At 42.6% G+C, this 16129-nt stretch overlaps 1 protein-coding gene across 1 annotated transcript in view; it reads left to right on the forward strand.

Moving 5' to 3' along the window:
• Positions 1 to 2084: 2084 nt before the first annotated feature.
• LOC311181483 (large ribosomal subunit protein eL43-like) overlaps positions 2085 to 16129 on the forward strand; it is a gene marked incomplete at both ends in the record, with an annotated part of 39244 nt that continues 25199 nt past the window's right edge. Inside the window, one exon of the mRNA XM_084249950.1 lies at positions 2085 to 2155. Coding sequence (XP_084106076.1) covers positions 2085 to 2155 — 71 coding nt within the window. The remainder of the gene's footprint in view (positions 2156 to 16129) is intronic.

Raw genomic sequence — 16129 nt, forward strand, 5'->3', positions numbered from 1 at the left:
AGTATCTGAAAAGTCATGTGAAATGCCTGCTTGTAAGCTTGTTCAGTTCCAAAGTAAGAAGACTGGGCGATGAGGTCAAAAGTCAGAAAAACCGATCAGCCAAAGATATGCTTTATTTCCCCATGAATAACGTCAAAGAATTGCCAGGGAAATTAGAGTTCAGCACTAAATAAGCAATTGAAGGTGAAAAATTGATGGTAAGTAAATGTAGCTGGAAATGGTGTCAGGGAATCAGGTCTGATTTGCAGTCCCAGCCGCCAGGAACTTGGAACTTAAAAATTTGTTACTGGAATAATTGGAGATCAGTGATGAAAATAAAGAGAGACCTGAGGGAGAAAAGGCATGGAAAGTCTAGAAGAGCAATTCAAAGAAAATTTCCATGGAGATGATGCTTATGGGCTTTGGATCCAAACTTCTAAGAGTGAAATGGAATACTGGCCAGGAATCATCTGCAGTTTAGAAGACTTTCAGTGCTTTTTTAGTGTCTGCAGCAAATGGAGGGGACTGGAGAGTTAGACAAAGAGAACAAGGCAGGGCCTCCCTGGTGGCGCAGTGGTTGAGCGCTGGATTGTGAAGCTGCCCACAGCCTCTGCAGCGCCGGTTCCATCCCCGGCCACTGGGTGAGGGTCCCACATGGTGCGCCGACCTCGCCTGCTGCCCGCTGCTCGCTGCTCCCCTCAGCAGTGTACTTCATCACTCTGCCTGTTCTGCTCTCGGCTCTCCGCTCTGGCTCTGGTGAATTCTCTCACCCTCCCGCGCTTCTGACTGTACCCAGTGCTTGTATAAATAAATAAATAAATCTTTAAACAAAAAAAAAAAAGAAAGAAAGAAAAAGAAGAAAAAAGAGAGAGAGAGAACAAGGCAAGGACCAAACTCAAGAGACAAGGGAAAAAATATCCTCAGTAAAATAAGCTAGGAGGAGAAAGATAAATATCAGATGGTTTCACTTATATGTGGAATATTGAGAAAGCAAACAAAGGATCATAAAACTTGAAAACCTGAAAACCAACCCTTGAAAGCTGACCATAGATCTGAAACATTCATGAGGAAAGAGGGTAGAGGTGAGGAATAAGGGGAGTGAGGGAGGACAATAGTGAAGGATTATGGTGCTCTGGTGTGGGAGAACTAAGATGACCACACCTGAGAGGAGAAAGCTTATATTGTGAAAAGATTAACAGGGAAGTAAAATAATGGTACCTCATTAAAAAGCATAAAATGAAATATTCAAATCAACAATTTTGATGTGATAGGGGATGCTTTTGGCTGAAATTAAATTTCAAGCACACTCTCAAAACAACAACAACAAAAAATAAATAAGATAAAATAAGGCAGAATAAGACAGAAGTAGGTGTAGAAGCAGACTGAGGGGCAGGAGGCAAAACGTGGAACCTCAGAAGAGATGCTCTGACACCAAATCCAAGGGTAGCTCAGTGGAGACTGGCAAACGGAGCATCATTACTTATTTTACACATGAGGGGACAAAATTCACATTAAGCCTGGGAAGCAGAGCTTTCCTTTATTCTTCTAAGGGAAAACATGGCATTGGTAGGAGCAACTGGGAAGCCCTCTGATCCTAGGAAATTAATATTGAAATGTAACACAATTCAGGAACCAACAAACAGGGATGAAAAGTCCAAGAAGTTCAAAATCTGTGCCTAGACAAGTATATTTCTACCATGAAATAGCATTTCTGTGTTTATTATTAAGAATAAGTGTAGGATAAGTGAAAAAGTATCAGGCTTTTCCACCCTCCTGCCATCAGCATTGATGATGGATCCCTGCAGTCCTTCATGCATGCCTGATGGTGGACACCTGGAGTAGGGTGTGGCGTGGCGGTGGGGTATGGGCAGCATACAGCAGGGTACAGAGGAGTACAGTGGGGTAGAGTGGAGAACATGAGAACAGTTAAAACACCAAAGAGACTGCTTGGACTGGTGATGAACCTACCTGGTTTGGGATAGTTGCATTACATTTGGTGTAAGTCAGCAGGATGATTTGATGCAGACGGGTATGGAGCCCACTGCAGACCTCAGGAGGGGCTGAGGAGTAGCAGACCATAAGGCTGTGACAGTGCTGGCGGCACCATGGCAGCACAGGTGGTGACCAAAGTCCAGGAGCTGCAGAAACAGCTAAAGATGCTTCAGAAGCACAGGAGGTAGACAAGGCCCGGGAGCTGCAGGACAGACCTCGAGTGGAAGAGGAGATGGCCCAAGAGGACCAGCTGTAGTGGCAGGAAGGGTACAGTGCAGGTTTTCTATGACCTTAACAGATGAGTAAAGGAGGGTTCTGGAGCACTCAGTGACTTTTCCAGGTGTTTATTGAGTTTATCAGGTACAGGGCAGGCAGGGGTGCCAGGGATTGGGGGGGTTGTGGTTGGGCAGGAGGCAGGTAGACCTCCTAACCTACAGCCATTCTTCACTTTTCCTGGGCTCTCTGGCAAGTTTTCTCGTGGTTTTGTTCTCTCTCCTCAGCTTGTTCTTGTTCTCTCGCTGGTTCCACTCTTCAGGCATCCCCTTGACACAGACCTTATAAGCTCAGTCTCAGCTAAGGTGAACCCACCTACATATGCCCACAACCCACTCCAGGTGCCCGCCATCAGGCATACATTCAGGGCCGCGGGGATCCATCATCAATCCTAATGGCAGGAGGGCAAAAAAGGCTGACAATACTTTACCCTACACCAGCCCACGACCCCTAAGGCAGCAAAGAGGACCTGTAGGGTAAAGTGAAAAATTAGGCTTTTCTGCCCTCCCGCCATCAGGATAGATGAGGGAATCCTGTGATCCTGAATGCATGCCTGATGGCGGGCACCTGAAGTAGGTACACCTGTGCTAAGACTGTGTTTTTTTTTTTTTTTTTTTTTTAGACTGTGCTTTTTTTAAGGGTGGTGTCACGGGGACGCCAGTAGAAGCCGAAAGAGAAGCCAAAAGCAGAAGCCGAAGCAGAAGCCGAGAAAGAAGTTGAGAATGCCAGAGAGCCCAGATAGAGTGAAGATTTGCTGGGGGCTGGGAGGACTGCCAGCCTCCCAGCCCCCCAGCATTCCTGCCTGCCATATGCCTGGTGAACCCCAATAAAAACCTGCAAAACCACTGAGGACTCTGACCCCTCCTTTACCCGGTCTGCATGGGATCAGAAAACCTGAACTGTGGCCATTCCTGCCATTACAGACCACAATTTGGAGCTTGTCCAGTGCTGATGCAGGGAAAAGCCAATGGACTTGGACTGGCAATCCCACCAGAAGGCAGAGGAACTTTTGCAGGTTGATATTGTTTATGGGACCCTGGAGGTGAATGGTATCATTTGTACACCCCAGGATATGAAAACCAAGGCATGGCCAGTGGTCTTTGGTGGCCAAAAGCAGCCTGCCTATGTACTGCCCAGCAATCCTAGGGCCATGGCCCAGAGAGGTAATGGCGAGAGTAGAGGAATGAGCAGGTAAGAGAAGAGCTTGAGATCAGCTGAGGGAGGAAGTTCTCACCAAGTTCTCTGCAGCCAGGCAGAAGAGATATATCAAAATAGCCAACTTACAAAGGCAAAAGATGGTGCTGAGATTGGGAAGCCCTAAAAGGCTGTTAAGCAGCTTAAGTATGTTAAAGGCCAGCGAGTCTCTTAAAATCACCTGCTGGTGATGTTGTTGTTCATTGTTGAGTGAGGGGATAGGTGGGGAACGTGGTAGAGCCCAAGCCAAAGGGGGGACTGTAAAGGCAGGACTGGCCACAGTGTAGGTTTTCTGATCCCATGCAGACCGGGTAAAGGAGGAGTCAGAGTCCTCAGTGGTTTTGCAGGTTTGTTATTGGGGTTCACCAGGCATATGGCAGGCAGGGGTGCTGGCTGGGGGGCTGGGAGGCTGGCAGGCCTCCCAGCCCCCAGCAAGTCTTCACTCTATCTGAGCTCTCTAGCGTTCGTTCTGCTGCTTCTCGGCTTCTCTTTCGGCTTCGGCTTCTACTGCTGCCTCTACTGCTGCTTCTGCTTCGGCTTCTGCTGCTACTGGTGCTGCTGGCGTCCCCCCCCGTGACGCCGCCCTTAAAAGCACAGTCTTAGCTCAGCTGAATCCCATCTACCTATGCCCACACCTTATTCCAGGTGCCCGCCATCAGGCATGCATTCAGGACAAGGATCCATCATCTCTCCTGATGGCGGAAGGGCAGAAAAGCCTGACATTCTCTTTACCCTACAGTCCACCCCCTCAGGGTTTTCGGCCATACAGTCTATACATATATATACAATTTTCTAAACAAACAAACAATGCAGCCATGGCCCACAAAAGCAAATACATCACAATATAACAAAATACAACAGAACACAAATAAGTCCAGGCAGGGCACCAACCAAGTGCAAAAGACAATTATTGGTACCAGCAGATGAGCCACCAAATCTGCTGCCGAAGGCACTGCTCATACGAGGGAGGGGAACCACTCACAGCATCTACTATATCACACCAGGAGCCGTCAGGCTTCCTGGCCTTCTCTGGCTGTAGTCTCGGCTACAAGGCACACACAGCATCCACCCCCAGGACGCACTAGCTCTGGGATTGGCAATTTTATTCTGTTGGGGGTAATCGCCAACCCTCAGGGTTTCTGTCTGCAGTCGCTCCAACACTCGGCCTTCATGGCCACCCATGCAACTCACAGACCCCTGCACTCAGGCCAACCCACTGCACAAGCACATGGGTCGGGATCCAAACTCTGCATTCGGCTTGGGCTCCACCCCAAGCCACGTTCCCCACCCGTCCCCCAAGGACAGGTTCCTCAGCTCCTCACCCTCACTCAAGAATGAGCAGGGCATCACCCACAGGTGATTTTACGAGACTCACAGGTCTTCAGCATACCCAGGCTGCTTAACAGCCGCTTAGGGCTTCTCAACTTAGCATCAGTACCAGCTTTTGCCTACTTAGTTGGCTTTTCTCCTCCACCTGGCTGCTGGGCATGCACAGGCTGCTTTTGGCCATCTAGGCCCACTGGCCACCCCCAGATTCCCATCTCTTGGGGTTTACAAACAAAACTGTTCCACCCCCAGGGTCCCAAAACATATCAACCTGCAAGGTCTTCCGCCTTCTGGCAGGATTGTCAGTCCTAGTCCATCAGTTCAAGTCCGTTGGCCTCTCCCTGCGTCAGCAATGGCCCGCTGCCTCAGGGGTCATTGGCTGGTCCCCTCCGGTGTTGTTGGCTGGTCCTTTCCGGTGTCGTTGGCTGGTCCTTTCCGGTGTCGTTGGCTGGTCCTTTCCGGTGTCGTTGGCTGGTCCTTTCCGGTGTCGTTGGCTGGTCCTTTCCAGTGTCGTTGCCTGGTCCTCTCGGGCATCTCCTCCATGTGAGGTCTCGTCCCACAGCTCCGGACCGTATCCACCTTCTGTGCCGCCATGGCACCTCCAGCGTCATCACAGGCAAACACTTACTCCTTAGTCCCTTCCAGGTCTTCGGAGGGCTCCAATACCCGTCTGCATGGATCTTGCCGACTTACGCCAATCGTAAGGGCAGGACTGGCCACAGTGCAGGTTTTCTGATCCCATGCAGACCGGGTAAAGGAGGAGTCAGAGTCCTCAGTGGTTTTGCAGGTTTGTTATTGGGGTTCACCAGGCATATGGCAGGCAGGGGTGCTGGCTGGGAGGCTGGGGGGCTGGGAGCTTCACTCTATCTGAGCTCTCTAGCGTTCGTTCTGCTGCTTCTCGGCTTCTCTTTCGGCTTCGGCTTCTACTGCTGCCTCTACTGCTGCTTCTGCTTCGGCTTCTGCTGCTACTGGTGCTGCTGGCGTCCCCCCGTGACACCGCCCTTAAAAGCACAGTCTTAGCTCAGCTGAATCCCATCTACCTATGCCCACACCTTATTCCAGGTGCCCACCATCAGGCATGCATTCAGGACAAGGATCCATCATCTCTCCTGATGGCGGAAGGGCAGAAAAGCCTGACATTCTCTTTACCCTACAGGGACCCAAGAGAGGCCACATGTGAAGCTTGTATCCACAGATCCCTGACCCATGTGCTTGTGCAAAGGGTTGGCCTGAGTGCCGGGATCTGCATGTCACATTGTGAGTGGCTCCCCTTGTATGAGCAGCACCTTCATCAGCAGAAGTGGTGGATCATCTGCTGGTGCCAATAATCTAGTCTTTTGCCCCTACATGTGCACCCTGCCTGGGCTTAGTTGTATTTTGTTGTATTGTATGCAGTTGTATTCTGTTATAGAGTGTATGGTGGAAAACCCCTAGGGGGTGAATTGTAGGATAAATGAAAAAATAACAGGTTTGTCCACCCTCCTGCCATTAGTGTTGACTGTTGACGATGGATCCCTGAGATCCTACATGCATGCCTGATGGCAAACACCTGGAGTAGGGTGTGGGCATGCATAGGTGGGCACACCTGGGCAGAGACAGGGCTTTAAAGTCCGTGTCACAGGAGAATGGAACCAAGAGCAGAAGAGAAAGAGCAACAGAACAAGCAAGAGAACAAGAAGAACCAGCAGAGAAGAAGAGACCACGAGAGAACACCAGAGAGCCCAGAAAGAGTAAAGATTTGCTGGGGGCTGGGAGGCCTGCCAACCTCCCAGGACCCCTGCTGCCGTATGCCTGGTTAAAGCCTGAAAAGCCACCGAGGGCTCCAGGACTCTCCTTTACCCATCTGCCCAGATCATAGAGATCCTACACTGTGTCCTTTCTGGCACTACAATAAGTTATTTCTCACGTTCTCTTACTTTTTACATTTTCTAAATAACCCAAAGTATCCATAATTTTGTAACAAGAATAGTTAAACATATTTTTTTTAATTATTTTTCTTTTTTAAAGATTTATTTATTCATGCATAAAAGAACTGGGTACAGGCCAGATATGCGGGAGGGTGAAAGGATTCACCAAGACAGAGATGGGAACAGAACAGGCAGACTGACTGAAATACACTGCTGAGGGAGCAGTGGGTGAGACAGGAGAAGTCTACTACGCCATGTGGGATTCTTGCTGACCAGCTGGGATCGAAACCACGCTACAGAGGCTGCGGACAGTCTCATAGAGCTGCACTCAACCACCTGCGCCACGAGGGGAGGCCCCAGATTTTTTTTGTTTAAAGATTTATTTATTCATGCATTCAAGAACTGGGGTACAGGCCAGAGGTGAGGGAGATGAAAGGATTCACCAGAGACAGAGAGGGGAACAGAACAGGCAGATCAACGGAAATACACTGCTGAGGGGAACAGTGGGCAAGTCAGGAGAGGTCTGCTGAGCCATGTGGGTTGCTCCCTGGCCAGGGATTGAACATGTGCTGCAGTGGCTGAGGACAGCTTCATAGGTTACATCTTAACCCCTTTCGCTACCAGGGAGGCCTAGTTACAGAAGTTTTAAATAAACCTTATTGAGGTAGAATAGGCATACCATAAAATGCAACCATTTGAGGTTGACATTTCAATATGTTTTGGTGAATTTATTCTGCATGTTTGGGCTATAATACAGACCTTATCCTGCTTGTGCCTCTTTCCAGACCTACCCCTCTACCCTTCATGCCAGACAACCACCAATTTGCTTCCATTCACCAGAGATTAGATTGTTCTTTTCATCTTTAGTTTTAGGTAAACTGAGTCACACAATCATATCATCATGGATCATTTGCTATTTAGTTGTTTTGTTTTCTTTTCCTCACCATGATGTTTGTAAGACTCACTGATGCTCTTGGATGTATCAATGATTCATTAATTCTTATTTCTGTATAGTATTCTATTTTGAAAATAAACCATAGTGTGATGATCAGTCACCTGTTGGTGAGCAGTATTTGGTAAGTTTAGGAATAACATCATCAAAAATACTCAAGTGCATGTCTTGTAGTGTTTTACCTATATTTTCTTCTATATGTTTTATGGTTTCAGGTCTTATGTCCAGTCCTTTTAACCATTTTGAGTTGATTTTTGTGCACAGTAATAGTGGTCTAATTTTCCCAGCACCATTTATTGAACAAATAGTCCATGTTCCATTGCATATTCTTTGCTCCTTTGTCAAAGATTAGTTGTCCATACAAGTGTGGCTTGTTTTCTGGGCTCTCTATTCAGTTCCAGGTCTGTGTGCCTGTTTTTGTTCCAATACCAACTGTTTTAATTATTAGGTTCAGCAATCAAAAATGATAAGCTCATGCCATTTGCAGCAATAAAGATGGAGCTAGAAGGAATTATGTTTAGTGAAATGTCAGAAGGTAAAAGAAAAACATCGATGGTTTCACTTATAGGAGCAATATAGGAGAACCAAATAAAACATTAGTGTAAAAAATAACAATGCAAAACACAACAAAACAAAAACAGCCAATTATAAATCAGAGATATCCTGCAGGAGAGGAGGAGGGAGAGAGATCAGAGGGAGGGAGGAAGGAGCACAAGGGACTATGGTGGTGGTGCATGGGTGAACTGGTGAAGGAAATTCTATGGGGACTACACCTGAGGGGAGGAAGCAAATATTGTTTAAAAATGAACAATGATGTAAAAATAAATTTAAAAAATTAAAGAAAAAATAAAGAAATACTCAAGTGTAGATCTTTGGGTTGACAAATGTTTTTAATTTTTTATTTGGAAATACCAATGAGTGTAATTTCTGGGTGAAACTGTGTCTATGTGTTCAACATTATAGTGCTACTTTACAGTTGCAAAATTGTATCCCATTTTACTTTCTCATCCTTGACAAAACTTAGTATTGTCAATAAAACTAATTTTGAACACTCTTCTGGGGGTTTGTTTTATCTCTTTATCATTGTATTTCTCTCATGGTTAATCACTTTGAACATCTTCCCATGGACATATTGGTTCTTTGGAGATCTTCTGTGTCTGCTAAAATCTTGAGTACATTTAAAAATTAAGTGATTTATGAAGTTATGAGTTTTCAAAATATGGAGGCTATAAACTCTCTGTCAGTTACATATATTGTGAACATTTTCCCCCAGTCTGTGGTTTGTCTTTTCATTTTCTGAACAGAGGCTCTTGAGAAAGCAGTTCTTAATCTTGAGGATGTCCAATTGATTGTTCTTTTTCATTTCTAGTCAGCATTTTCAGAATCCTATGCAATAAGTCTTTGCTAAATATGCCAAAGAACCAAAGAATGTCACTGCAAAGTTGTTTCCCTAAGTGCATTCCTTCTCACCACTAATGGAGGGGCTCACAATGAATGAAGACTTAGGAAGAGCAGTTATAGATTCTAACTTGTCTAGCACAGAGCTGGTTTATGTGTGTTATCACATGTAATCATTAATGCTTTTTCTTTTACTCTTGAAGGCATTCTAGTTTGGATGATGAAATATAGATCATCCCATCATCTTCCCTGGTTTGTATGTCCCTCATATGTCTTGTAATGGTGACAAGAAACAGCACCTTGGAGACATGTCAAATACCATTTAAAGATCTGGACATGGGTTCTTGGAGAATCAATATTCCAAACTTCTGGAATCCAGAACAGAATATGTCCAGGACATCTTATATATGATTTTTAGGGTTTTCTTAAAAGGGGTATGTTGGAATATTTTGGAACACTTTTCATAAATGAACCTTTCTTTGTGACCTTCTAAAGACAACACAGTCTCTTATCTTACCAGATAAGAGAGGATTTGAAAACTATGGTTGCTAGACTGAATATTGCCCCTAATATAGTCACATCCTAATCCACAGAATAATGAACCCTATTATGGCAAATGGGACTTTGGAGATGACTAAGTTAAGGATTGCGGCAGGGGGATAGTATGACAGCTTATTTGTGCTGATCATACATGTCAGCGCAAATGCCCCTATGAGAGCAAAGCAAATTTGACTACAGAAAAGAAAATAGAGACATGAGAAATGTAGCAAGAGGTTGGAGTGATGCAAGGAACAGGTCAAAAGCCAAAGAAGCAGGTATGCTCAAGAAGTCAGGAAAGGGGCCTCCCTGGTGGCGCAGGGGTTAAAGACAGCACTATCAACCTATCGCCACCACTGCAGCAAGAGTTTGATCCCCAGCGGGCCAGGCAGCAACTCACATGGTGCAGCAGACCTCTCCTGCCTTGCCTGCTGCTCCCCTCAGCAGTGTATTTCAGTGGATCTGCCTGTTCTGCTCAGAACTCTCTCTGGTGAATCCTCTCAACCCCAGCACCTCTGGCCTACACCCCAGTTCTTGTATGGCATAAATAAATACATCTTTAAAAAAAAAAGTCAGGAAAGCAAGGACATGAACTCTTCTCCTGGAGCTTCCAGAGGGAACCAAAGCTGGGGAAACCTTCACTGTAAACCAGTGAAACTAATTTCCAACTTCCAGTTTCCAGGATTGTAAAGAATTAATTTGTATTGTTTTAAGGCACTAAATATGTAAATTTGTTATAACAGTCATAGGGAACTAACACACTAACACAGCACTGTCTTGTTTACAGTATTTGAAATGTCATGTTAACCAATTTTCCCAGAAACTCTGAAGCAACTGGAATTATCTTTCACAAATGGAGAGTCAGAAGTTCCTAAGTAAAACTATGCAGTTAATAAGCCTTAACTCTTACTACTTGAAATAACTTGGGCCTACAAACATCAAGAAAAGAAAACACCAAATAAGAAGAAATGAACCCTTACTGAGAACTAGTAGGACCAATATATTTCTGAAAGAAAGTTCACAGACATGAATTATCTAATAGTTAACAAAGATATTTTGGCAAGAAAATATAATTAAAGGATATCAGTCACCTAAATTTGAAAAGGAAAACTTGATTCCTTTAGTCATATAAATGCACTCAAAAAATACATTGCCTTGGCATAAAGAGGGTCATGAAATTTCAAAGGAGGGTTTTCGCCTTTCTATGTGAAGCTTTTATTGAATAATAAATTATGAACTCTCTCCAAGGGCCTCCCCGATGGCACAGCGGTTGAGAGCCGCGCTGCGAAGCTGTCCGCAGCCTCTGCAGCGCCGGTTCGATTCCCTGCTGGCCAGGGAGAACCCCACATGGCGCAGCAGACCTCTCCTGCCTTGCCCACTGCTCCCCTCAGCAGTGTCTTCAGTCTGTCTGCCTGATCTGCTCCTTGCTCTGGCTCTGGTGAATCCTCTCACCCTCCCCTCTCGCACTTCTGACCTGTACCCCAGTTTTTGTATAAATAAATAAATAAATCTAAAAAAAAAGAACTTAAAAAAAAAACTCTCTCCAAATATTTCTTAAAATTTCTCCATAGACTGTGTGTGGAACATAAACATTTCCATGAAAAATATATTCAATAATATTTGATCCTCTAAGTTATACCTGAGAGTGTGTACACATTGTCAATATGAAGATATTCTATGACAGATATGTGAAATACAATCTATGATTTATAGCCATGAGCTGCACAAAATAACTGTGACTTCACAGAGGTATACGAGAGGTGGAAATTATTTCTTAAAATGCCAGAAAACTGGGACCTCCCTGGTGGCCCAAGGGGTTAAGTTGAGGCACTATGAAACTATTCACAGTCACTGAAGCACGAGTTCAATCCTCGGCCAGGGAGCTAATCCACATGAGGCAGCAGACCACTCCTGTGTCAACCGCTGCTCCCCTCAGCAGTTTATTTCAATCAATCTGCCTGTTCTGTTCCCCACTTTGTCTCTGTGAATCCTCTCATCCTCCACACCTTTGGCCTGTACCCCAGTTCTTGTATGCATAAATAAATATTTTTTAAAATGTCAGAAAGCTTTTTAAGTAGCATATAAACTTTTGGAGATCTGCCCCATATTTTTAAAAACAATATACCATAAGTAGTCATCAAATTAATTTCCAATTATTGACTAACCATTTACAAGAGGCATGTGATGCACTTGGCAAGATCGTGGACTTTGAGACTTATGTATCTATGTGCATGGCGGTCGCTGCATTGTGTGGTGCACAGTCTATGCTGTCATGCAGGTGACTCCACCTGTTTACTTATAAACAAAGCACTAAAATACTCTGTGTTCCTCTAGGTGTTTCAGCTTCCTCTGAAAAATGGGGATAAAAATGGCACCTCCATCTGGGGTTGTAATAAAGAATAACTGAATACACACACACACACACATATATACACATACACATATAGACATATTTATATATACATGTAACCATATATGTGGCCATGTTATATACACACATATACATATACATGCATGCACCCACAAGCGCGCACGCACACACACACACACACACACACACACATATATAAAATTTAAGAATACCTAGAACGGGGCCTCCCCTGGTGGTGCAGGTGGCTAAGCGCTGCGCTGTGAAGCTGTCCTCAGCCTCTGCAGCGCGGTTTCGATCCCGGCTGGCCGGGTGAGGGTCCCACATGGCGAGCAGATCTCTCCTGCCTTGCCCGCTGCTCCCCTCGGCTGCATATTTCATAAGTCTGCCTGTTCTGTTCCCCACTCTGGCTCTGGTGGATCTTCTCACCCTCTCGCACATCCGGCCTGTACCCCGGTTCTTGTATAAATAAATAAATAAATCTTTAAAAAAAGAGTACCTAGAACAAAATAAGCACTAGAATGTGTGGTCTATTATTGAGTTGAATTTAAAATTATCAAACAATATATTTAATAATTTACCCAATTAAAACTTTCTATTTTCTTCAATTATAAAATGTTAACATTAGATGATTTACAGCTTCAGCTAAAAGTACAGGTTTTCATTTCTCTTTCTTTGTAATGCATTTTTTCCATATTCAGTGTTAGTATGGCTAAAGTATTTGATGCTCTATGAAAATTATTTCTTATGGGAATGCATTTAATTTTAAAATACTTATAACCAGCGTTCTGTAACCATAATTTCTTTTTTTTAAAGATTTATTTATTTATGCATACAAGAGCTGGGGTACAGGTCAGAGGTGTGGGGGGTGAGAGGATTCACTGGAGACAGATTGGGAAACAGAACAAGCAGACTGACCAAAACACACTGCTGAGGGGAGCAGCGCGCACAACAGGAGAGGTCTTCTTCTGTGCCATATGGGTTGCTCCCTGGCCGGCTGAGGATTAAACTTGAGCTGCAGATGCTGCAGATTGCTTCATAGTGCTGTGCTTAGCCCCTTGCGCCACCAGGGAGGCCCTGTAACCATAATTTCTTTGAACTATGACACTGTCTATATTTATGTGATGGGAGTGAGGATGATTTATTTTACTTTTACTCAAGAGTATAAAAAGGAATAAAGATAGAATTCGTCTTTCCTAGGGATTCCTTTCTCCTCTCCTTTTGTCAACCACAGCAAATATCTGATTTAGGTAGATATTATCAACTAAAATGAATGCTTAAAATAAAATTAGCTTGATTCTTCTCACACCTGAATATTTTAACACAAAACAAGCCCACACAAAAAAGATTAGTCTGAGAATGAATTATAAGATTTGCAGAAGCCAAATAAAAATTTCATAATTTTAGGGAACATTCATTTACTGAAGGTCATTTTTGAGATCGGTCACTTGACTACAACAAACATAAACAACCTTAGGGATGAAATAGCATACAACATATTGAAGGAATTGTTCACATCTGCTGCTGAACTGAGTCGAATATTTCTGGATCAGATCTTAAGTCAGTAGGCTAATTTTGTCACAAAACCTACTTGAATTCCAAAATCTGTTTCCTGAGGGGAAGAATAAAAGGTCAGGATAAAGTATAAATGCATCATTACCAGTGCAAGTACCTAAAAAAAGGGAACAGAAACTGTGGAACAGAAGAATACACACAGAAATGAAAGGCAAGGTCAAAAGCTATGCTGGCCCCTATTCTTGATTGACCTAACTCCTCTGATACACAGACTTTAGTGTAGGAGAACAACCAAGAAAATCCACTTGACATTATGCCTCCTGTTCCATATGACATAATGACAGTAGGCCCTGCCATCCCTAACAACTTTAATGATAAATCGGCTTTTATACGTAAAAATTACTGTAGATCCATTCTTAAGAATAGGAAGTATATGATTCCAATGTTTTGTTTTATGATTTATATGCTTTCAACAGCTTTGTTCTAAAAACAGAGGATACTCTGGGAATGCTAAAAACACTTTAACAAACATGATTGCTTAAATGTTGGGCAAAGGAAAACATTTATCAAAAAGAAATAAAGTAAAAATCAAAATCAACAAGCAACTATAAACCAGAGACACACTATGGGGGGGGGTAAGGGAGAAGGGAGTAGGATCAAAATAAGGGGGCTGGGTATTATAATGGGAATATAACCAAGATGAAAATGTATACATTATGCAAAATGGAAAATGATGTAAAACACATATAAAATAAAATAAAATAAAATTTAAAAAAAGAACAAGTGAGACTGCATTTCAAAAAAAACTTAAGTATTCTGTAGACAAAACTAAAACTATTTTTTATCTCTTCTGAATATGCAAATTGTCTGTTCATATCAATGAAGCACATAAAAAAAAACTTTCTCAATGGAACAGTGTATTTAATAAGTAAGAAGGGACATGATATTTACAGTTTTACTTGTTTATCAGCAGAAAAAACATTAACTTTAATTATCTTCCTGATTGATGCAATGACAACATCAAATGTTTTCCTATTTTGTTTCTATTCCTGAAAAAAACTACAGAATTTATTCCACTCCTAATGAAAGGGCAGAGTCAGGAGTCCCCTGCCTCACCTAAAAATGAAGTATCAATAATATAAGATGTGGATTTTTTTCTCTACTCACGGCAAGGAAAGGAAAAGATTTAGTAAATTAATCTCTTCTAATCAAATTACTAGAAAAATGTAGGCCTCTTGAAATTCAGAGATATCTACCCTTTTAGAACACCAATAATCAACAGGCGGGATAAAAAAAAATTAACTGTTTTTCTTTTTCATTATGTTAAATGTCATAAAAAAAAAAAAAACACAGGATAAACAAAGGTACATTTTGGGTCACGCGAAATGTCTCCGTGGAAATTTCCCTATACTAATGTAAAACTGTGTTCAACAACTAAATATTTAGATGAAATTTTCATAATTCAATTGTCTATTAACCTTAAATACATGAAATATTTCCCTTTTAATTCTTTTCATTTAGGGAAAAAGGCTTTGGAATTAAAAGAAAAATAGATAAATTGTTCTAATGATTTTTTTAAATTGTGCATCAAAGGAAAAAGTAAGAAAACATTTTTGCATGAAATGAAAGAAAATATTTGTAAACCCTATATTGTATAAGTTATTGACATCTAAAATATATGAGGAGTTCTTACAATTCCATAGCATAAAAAAAAAACAAAACACCGCTTTAAAAATAGGCAAAGAAATGTGAATATATATTTCAAAAAAAAGGATACAAATGGCTAGTAATCACATTAAAAGATGTTTAACATCTAATAATCACTAGGAAAATGTAAACGAAAACCTCAAAACCACAATGAGATCTCCACCACTTCATACCCACTAGGACAGCTGCTATCAAGAAGAAAAAAAGTGTGCCTCCCTGGTGGCACAAGGGGTTAAGCATCAGCACTGTGAAGCAATCTGCAGCCACTGCTGCACAAGTTCTATCCTGGACAGGGAGCTGACCCACATTGCACAGTAGAGCTCTCCTATCACACTCACTACTCCCCTCAGCAGTGTGTTTCAGTCAATCTGTCTGTTCTGCTCCCCATTCTGCCTCTCACCCTCTGCACCTCCGGTCTACACCCCAGCTCTTGTAAGCATAAATAAATAAATCTTATAAAAAGAAGAAGGAAAAAAAATGTTGTCAAGGAAGGGAGATGATGTTATTCTTGGGCACTGCTGATGAGAAAGGAAACTGAGGCAGCCACTACAGGAAACAATGTGGAGTTGCATAAAAGAGTTAAAAATAGAATCACCACATGATCCAGTAATTCCCCTTCCGGGGATATGCCCAAGAAGATTGGAAGCAGGTATATAGACCGATTATTCATTCGCCAGTGTTCACAGGAAATTTATTAACAATTAGCACAAAATTTAGAAGCCATCCAAGTGTTCATCAACAAATAAATGGGTAAATATAAGGCCATGTATGCATTCAGCCTTAAAAAAATAAAATCCTTCCACAAGCTATGACATGGATGAAATCTGAAAACATTATATTAAGTGAAACAAGTCTGTTACAAAAGGATAGATACTTACTGTATGATTCCACTTATATGAGGTATCTTGGGGGTTATATGAAGGAGCAAGGGAGTGTAATTGTTTAATGGGTTCACAGTTTCAGCACTGTAAGATGAAAAAG

This window comes from Talpa europaea (genome assembly GCF_964194135.1).
Source record: "Talpa europaea genome assembly, chromosome: 12".
Classification (NCBI taxonomy): domain Eukaryota; kingdom Metazoa; phylum Chordata; class Mammalia; order Eulipotyphla; family Talpidae; genus Talpa; species Talpa europaea.